The sequence below is a fragment of the Delphinapterus leucas genome, chromosome 11 (genome assembly GCF_059928025.1).
Source record: "Delphinapterus leucas isolate spDelLeu-1000000601 "Yukka" chromosome 11, BTC_Dleu_Yukka2, whole genome shotgun sequence".
Taxonomy (NCBI): Eukaryota; Metazoa; Chordata; class Mammalia; order Artiodactyla; family Monodontidae; genus Delphinapterus; species Delphinapterus leucas.
In genome coordinates, this window is record NC_143139.1 from 91,484,587 (window position 1) to 91,492,679 (window position 8,093).

An 8,093-nucleotide genomic window follows, 5' to 3' on the forward strand; every position below is an offset into this window, starting at 1 on the left:
CCCGCTGTTCCCAGCGGCCTGCACGGTCCATGTGGGCAGGTATTGGGTATGGAGAACCCAGGCTGGGGACACATGCAGGGTGGCAGAGGGTCCTGCCTGGACCTCTGAGTCTCAGTTTTGGCTCTGCTACTGGGCATGTTCCTTAACCGCTCAGTGCCTCAGTTTCCTCAACTACAAACCGGAAGAGCGATGGCATCCATTTTCTAGGATGATTATAAGGCAGTGGTTCTCAGAGTGTCGTCCCCAGACCATGAGCACCACGTGGGAACTTTGTAGAAATGCAAACGCTTGGGCCCCACCCCGGACTTAAGGAATCAGAAACTCTGGGGACGGGGCCCAGCCATCTGTGTCGTGAAAAGCCATCCGTGATCCTGATGCCAAGTGCTGTTGGAGACCCGCCGTGGGGAAGGGCAGGTACTTGAGAGAGAACCTGCCACTTACTAGTCTCGCCTGTTACTGATCGCTGGGTCTGGGGGCACCTTCCACCTTTGATCACCTTCTCCCTCCTTTTCTGCTTTAAATCCCCCCTTTACCAGCTCTACATCAGGCTTTCAAGGGTGGCCATCGAGAATCAATCGACCACATCTATAAAAGTCTTTGAGCTTCCTGGAAGTAGTTGCCCAGAAGTGGGAAAGCAAAGGGGTATTATTCAAACTTTGTCTTTCTACCCACCCTCATTACTCACCTTCAGAAGGGCAAACAGCTAGGGATGGAGGCAGTATCCCTGGTTCTAGAATCCCCTAGCACCTGCAAGCCCCAGCCCAAGTGGGTCTCCACCCTTAGCCTGTGGACCTCTCCCTATACACCATACTTCCTCATCATTGCATCCCCAGAACTGGACACATTCATTCATCAAACTTTTCTTGTGCCCCTACTATGTGCCAGGCCCTATTCTAGGTGCTGGGGTCAGAGCTGAACAAAACAAAGTTCCTGCCCTTGTGGACATGACATCCAACCCAGTGGGAGAGAGAGAAGCAAGCAATAAGTCACTAAATAAAATCGTCTCCAGTAGATGCTCTTTGACTTTGAATGAATGGCTGAATGAATGAAGCAGGCGGCACAGGGCATGTGCTTTGGATCTGGACAGACTTGAACTCAGATCTTGACCTTGTTTCTTCCTAGGCAAACTCTTAGCCTCTCTGAGACTCAGTGTCCTTATCTATAAAATGGGGATAGTAATAGTGTCCTCAAAGAAGCTGGGAAGACTAAATGAGTAAAATGCTAAGCACAGTGCCTGGCACACAGAGGACTCCATGAAGTTAGATGTCATTGCTGTCATTATTCAAGGTCACATAGCTGAGCCTAGATGCCAACCTGGTCCCCTGTCTAGAGGTGTATGCACGGGGGCACCTGGAGAGTCCCAGGGCTGGAAGGGACCCTAGTGATCAGCCAGTGACCTGACCCCTGATTTTAAAGAGGCACCTGAAGGTCAGAGGAGTTCTGTGACTCGTCCCAAGTCCTGCCGGGAGTTGAAGGCATCCTCCAGCTGGTGGACAGGGCTCAGCCTCTTTGGCCTTTAGAGGGAGTGGGCAGCAAAGCAGAGAGTCTAAAATAGAAAATTCTGGGCCCACAAAGGGCTCTTCTTCCCATCCCGCTGTTTATTAGGCACCATCACACCCATCCTTCCTGTCGCCCTCCGGATAAAGACACGCCCCGGGGAGGGGGCGTGTCTGCATCTTCCCACCTCAGAAGCATGAGGTGTGGGCCCCCCTGCCTCGGGTCATCTGTTCTCATTGCCCATGTCATCTCTTGCCCCTCTGTTTTGTTCTGCCCTGATTTCCAGACTTTCACCAGGTTGGCCTGAGCCTGGACTGTGCTGGCAGACAGACGTGGGTTCGAATCCATGTCACCTTGGGCGCTGGAGCTGCTCTTTCTGCATCTACATCTATGTCCTCTGTCATCCTAAAGGTCAAACGAGGTGACATGTGTGCGGAGCCCAGCATCAGGCCGGGCGCACGTTACTCACCCTGGTAATAATTCTCTCTCCCCTCCCACCCTCAGCAAACCAACCTTCTTGCCCCTTTCTAAACATGCCCTAAACTTCCCATCCTTAGTGCCTTTGTTGATTGATACCAAGGCCTCGCCTGGACCTCCCTCCACTTGCCCTCCTGGCCTGTGGCAGCCCTGCCCGTGGTCTCCAGATCCGCACAAGTGCCCGCTGTCCCCCTCTCTGAAGAGCTCGCCTGCACCTCCTGGCCTCTGCCTGGCAATACTGTGTGTTTGTGTATAAATCATAGAGCCGTAAACATCGTGCAGGTAGAATAGAAATGGTGTTGCAGCCGCTGTTTCCTGAGCACTTACTATGCGCCGGGCACCGCACTTAACACTGCCATACATCGTGTCACGAAATCCTCACAAGATCCCAGTGAGCTCTGTGTTGTGTTGTGATGCCCCGTTTATAGATGAGGGCTTTATAGTCGGGGCTCAGGGGCCCCCGGCCAAGAAGTGGTGCCTCTGAGGGTCGGGTCTCATTCCACTTTGCTTCCCCCACTGCCCAGCACAGGGTTGCTACTCAGTAGCCACAGTAAAGATCTGTTGGGTCTGATGGAAGAGTTGAGTTAGTGCTTTAAGATCTGAGCTGGGCAGTTAGGGAGGCAGGGAAGCAGGCCAGGATCTGGCCTGGTTTTCCTTCACCGTGTAGGTTGCTTCTGAGCTGTAGCATATTGGCTGCAAATAAAAAAGGAAGGGAGGTCCAAAGGCCTGAGCTGGGGTCACGGGGGGAACCGAGCTCGGGGTGGAACTGTCCTCTCACTGGAATCACCTAGACCAGCCACCCTTTTCCATCCAGCGCCCTCTGCTTCACCTCCTTTAAAACCACCTCCCTCTTTCCCAGCCACAAGAAGGGCAGCTGGCATCAGAAGGTCAGGCGGCTCATTGCATCTAACCTTTCTAGAGTTTCTCCATTCTCATTTCTGGCATAAAAATTTAATAAACGATGCCCACGTTCAGACTCCTTGTACATTTCCCAAGGCAGTCTTGTGTCTGCAGCCCTTAATTTCCACAACGAGCCCAAGCAGGTCTTACGATAAAACTGTGCACCCCGTTTGTCAGACACTGGAACCTAGGTATGGAGAGGCGATGGTCAAGGTCACAGCTGGTGAAGAGCAGAGAGCAAGCAGAGCATAGGGGGCTGGACTTCACACTCAAGCTACAGGTATTTATTAAATGCCTGCTTTGGGTTGGGTATGGGCTAGACACCGGGGATACAAGGATGAATACAACCTAGCCCCTGTTAAAAAAAGTAGTTAACAAACATGTATACAGCAATTCCTCTGTGCCACTGTTCTACACGCGCCACACATTAACAGATGTAATCCTCCAGCAATCCTATAAGAACAGTCGTTATCCTCACTTCAGAGACGAGAAAACGGAGGCCCAGAGTAGTTACTTGAATCGCCCCAAATCACACAGCTAGCAAGTGGCTGGGCTGGGATTTGAACCCAGACAGCGCGGGCCCAGAAGCCGAGCACCTACACATAGTTTTCTCTTAAATCGGCAGAAAGGACCATCACGAGGTCCAGCACTGATATGGCATGGAATATTGGACAGAGATATTCAGAGCTGGTTCTAAATCCCCGCTCCCCCACGTATGTCCTAGCTCTTTGAACAGGCCAAGCACCTTCAACCTCACTTTGCCCATCTGCGAAATGGATATGATTCCCAAGGATGTTGTGATGCTAAGAAAGATAATGATGCTGGGATGTGAATGCTGGTTAGATCTGAATGGAGAAGGGTGTGGGACGGTGGACCGCCAGCCCCTCGTCTGTTCTGAAAGCAAAGCTTGAAAAGCAAGGTCAGGCCAGATGTTCCTTTTCCTAATTCCCAGCTCATCCCTGGCTGGCTGTGTTTTCCTGGCTCTCGTGCAATTCTGAAATGGTATATTTGGGTGAAGCCGAAACAGGTTTTGAGGCTAAGTTACAGGACACCCAGGACAAGATGCTGAGGAGGATAGGAGATAACGAATTTCCATCCCTGGAATCTGAGAATGTGAGAGTCAGTAGGTCCTGGGGGATCAGTTGGCCTCATTTCCTTGGGTTACAGATGGGAGACTGAGACCCAGAGCAGGAGAGAGACTGCCCAAAGTCATATAGACAGTTTAGGCAAAGCTGGGACCAAAACTCAGGCAAAACTACAGACAAAGTTCAGGAAAAATCCCAAATTCTCCTGGATTCCTTACACAGCAGGGAGAAAAAAAAAAGAATCTATTCCTTTTGGATTATTCAAATCTAGAAAACAATATACCAGTTTTTTCTTTGCCTGGCTTACATGAGAGAGCTCTCAGACCTAATGGATTGGCTTTTTTCTTCTCATCTTGGGGAGTGGGGGACCCCCCCCCCACTCCTTCTCCCCTTCCCATGGTGGAGGGACATAGCTCTGAGCTTTTAGCATCCAAACATCCTGAGATCCACTGCGTGCCCAGGCCATGGCTACTCACCATCGACCCCAATCTTGTCATCCCCATCCTTGTCTCCAGCAGCCAGCAGTATTTTGACTTCCTTAGCAGATAGGTCTCTGGCATCCGGGGAGAAGGCTTTCAGAATGGATCTGGAGGAGGAAAGGGAGAAAGTGGGGAGGGAGTCAGGCCAGGGTCGCCTTGCAGGAGCACCGTGTGGGTGGTGGGCTGGCGTCTGCACAGGGGAAGCAGGCGGCTGGGACAGGGGGCGAGCAGTGAGCAGCCAGCACGTGTGCAGTTGTGCTGGGCCAGGTAGCCCCGCCATGGCTAGGCTTCGCGGGTAGGCGTGCAGGGAAGGACAGGCTGTCCTCTGCGAAGGGTTGCCCTCACTTCAGCCAGGGCACCTGCATTTGTTTATTTATTCAGGCAGCACAATAAACACAAAAGTGTCTTCTCTGTGCCACGGTCATGCTGGAAACGGGGCACAGAGTTGATCTTAGGAAGCCACCTGTAAAAACAGGGAGGAGGCCATGTACTCTGGGAGAGACCACACAGTGTGATGGATGCAACGATGGGAAAGTGGAGAGCAGTGCTTGAAGGATGCATCCATTCACCTGGGGGTGAGGGGAAGAGTCAGGAAGGCTTCCTGGAGAAGGTGATGCCTGGAGGATAGGTAGAAGTCAGCATTTGTGTGTGCGCGTGCGTGCGTGTGCACATTGGGCATGGGAGGGTGGAGGAGCAGGTTCTAGACAAAGGTTACCCTTGTGGGATGGTTTCGGGGAGAGACAGGATGGATAGGGAAGTCCCTACTTGAAAAGCCCCTCTCCACACCCTCTCCCTTCTCTTACTGACAAAATTCGAGGCAGTCTTGGCCAGAGTGTTACATGAAGCACAGCAGGGTTGGCAGACATGGGCCAGGTGGCCAAGAGGGTGATGGTGGGAGGTTTTTTAGGGGATGTCATCTTGCATTTTCCTAGTCATAACCTTAACCTTCTCTGTCTTGCTCCTAGGACTCCTGAACCCCCAAAGCTGGTTCTGCATCCCTGACTTGCCCAGAAACTGTTCTAGCTGCGGGTACAGAAAGGTAGTGGTCTGCAGGATGGTAGAAGTTGCCTTTTAGAGGAATGAAAATCAATGAAATTACTCAAGGGAGCGCTCTCTGTCTTGCCTATGGTGCTAGGCAACGAGAAAACTGCCTCTTGGTTTGTATTCAATTATTAAGTAGCATCATTCCATTAGCAATATTAAGTGGCTATAATTTAATCTCATTAGTTGCACTTTCTGCTGAGGATTTTATTTTCTGGAAGGAACAGCGATCAGGCACGGATGGTTATTTTCTGTGAAGGGTGAAGAGAGACGGGCAGCTGGACAGGAACTCCAAAGCAAGAGCCCCAGCCCCCAGCCCCTCTCCCAGAGCCGCAGGCTGGGCAGCCCCTGCAGGCCTCAGTTTACCCCAGTTCCTCCTCCTCGATGAAGCCGCTCTCGTCTTTATCCAGGATGTGGAATACCTTCTTCACATCATCTGGGCTCTTTTTCTTCAGTCCGACCATTTGGAAGAATTTTTTGTGGTCGAAGGAGTCGACAGCTGTTGGGGGGTGGAGAGAGGAGGTGAAAATGAGGACAGACAAGGGGCCTGGGGAAGGGTGGGAGAATGTGGGTGTCACAGCACTTTGATCCCCTCCGCAGGGCCAGTCCTGTGGGATGGCGGAGGCACACCTCCACGGGAGGGCTGAGGGAGCCCAGGCCAGGCGAGGGGGCTTGGCCCAAGGTCGCACAGTGGCAGAGGTGGCCTTGCACCCAGATCACCCTGGCTCTCCAACCGGACCCCACCCTCCACTGTACCCTTCACTAATGGTGGGGGTAGCATTCGAAGGCAGAGGGGCTTCCTGGTTTCCATGAAGCCTTTTGGGGGGCGGCTGAGTCGGGGTGGGCAGGGGAACTGGAGGCGGTGGGAACATGATGTATGTATGCTGCAGGGGAGAAGGGAGGGTCGACCTTTTTCTTGGTCATAGATTGTGTCGCCAGAAAATCAACACAGAGAGGACAAGTTTCTCTCAAGGTCACACAGTGGGAGAGGGAAGGGGACGACCCAGAAGTCCCGGCTTTGCTGCAGAAATCCATTCTGGTGGGAATGGGGGCGGGTGTTGGAAGGCTCCCCAAGAATTCCCAGTTAGGTTTCTTCTCCGAGGGAGCAAGATGGGTCAAGGAGAAGTGGGGGGGCTATCGCAGGGCCCTGGGAGGGTGGCTTCCCAGAGTTTCTTCATGCCCAGGGGAGGGGTTGCCAAGAGAAAGGAAATGGGAGCCCTCCTCCAATTTTCTATGTCCTGAGCTCTTTTTTAAGGACACCTCAGAAAAGAAACTTTAGACCAAGTAACTTATGTGTGTGTGGGGGACGGGGGTGGCGGGATAGGGGCGATCCCGCGAAAACTCACTGTTCCCTCCCTGGGCTGGAGGGGAGGAAAGCTGCTCTGTCCACCTCAGACACTAGATGGGGAGGGGTGGAATCGGCAGGGACAAGATCCGGAGGTGACCCCCGTGCTAATTCCTCTGCTGCCCTGCCAGGTAACCTTGGGCAAGTTTCTAGCCCTCTTCCTGCCTCAGTTTCCCCATCTGGGTGACAGGAGGGAGAAGGAAGGTAAGCAGCTAAGCGCTCAAGTCCAGGGCAGCTCAGAGACATGAGACTGCCGGCTCCCCTCCCTCGGTGCCTGAGGAGGCTGGAAGTTGCAAGCGCGGAGGATGCTTCTCGCAGGGCTGAGCGGAGCGGAGCGCCAGCTACGGGAAGGTCACCTCGCTCCCTCGCAGATCCGTTGCGGGGGGGCTGAGCTCTGAGCCCCGGAGAAGGGGCTTGGACATTCAGGGAGCCAGGAAAGAAGCCTGTCTGGAAAGCGGTCGCGTGGAGAGAAGCATGCGCACCTATAGTCCCCTCCAAGTGCCTTGCAAAGGAAGCCCCGAGCGCCCACAAGGACCCAGAGGTGCAGCTTTCCACCCCTCACTTCGCCCTTGGTCCGGGACCCGGGTCCTCGCAGCGTGGCCACCCGGCCTTTGGCGCCCGAGAGTTTCGGTTGTCCCGCAGGGCGCACGGCCTCCCCGCCCGTTCCCTGTGCCAAGTCCGGCCCGGGCAGAGTTTGGGAAATGCCGTGGACCCCGCTCCACGCTCCACTAGCGCCCCGCGGGATGCGTGGGCAGAGAAGCGCTGAGGAAGACTGGCCGGCCGCGGGACGCACGGGTTGCAGGGGCCAGGGTGCTGGATGCGGGGAGAGGGGTGCGGAGGGGAGCGCGCTGCTCACCGGTAAAGGCCCCCACTGCCTTCATGATGTCCTCAGCGTTGAGAAAGTCTGTCATCGACATCCTGCAACTGTTTGAGCTGGCAGAGCAAGTGCGAAAAGATTAAAAAGTGCTTTTCTCATCGTTTCTGCTCATATGACCTGCGCTGCAGTGCCGCGCGCCGGGCGCACGCCCGCCGGCCTGGCGCAGAGCCAGGGGGCGCGGGGCTCTGCGCGCAGCCAGAGCAGCTCAGTCCAGCCGCGCCGCCGAGCTGCGCGGTCCGGGCCGGCGGGCTGGCGAGCCGTCGCGCTGCCGCTGCCGTCCCGCCCCGCCGGGGGGCCTTGGGATCCCAGGGGCTGCGACCAGGGCGCCAGGGGAAGGGGCAACCTCTGGAATTTACCGGGCGCCCGAGTCCCCAGCCGGGTCTGGAGGGTTC

The 8,093-nt window shown here is 54.7% G+C and overlaps 1 protein-coding gene across 1 annotated transcript; it reads right to left on the bottom strand.

Moving 5' to 3' along the window:
- Positions 1–4,160: 4,160 nt before the first annotated feature.
- Positions 4,161–7,741, bottom strand: PVALB (parvalbumin). The gene is made up of 3 exons (XM_022599964.2): positions 7,681–7,741; positions 5,846–5,978; positions 4,161–4,545 (listed from the first exon to the last, which is right to left on the bottom strand). The coding sequence occupies exons 1-3, from the start codon at positions 7,739–7,741 to the stop codon at positions 4,428–4,430; spliced, it is 312 nt and encodes a 103-aa protein (XP_022455672.2). The 3' UTR covers positions 4,161–4,427.
- Positions 7,742–8,093: the final 352 nt, after the last annotated feature.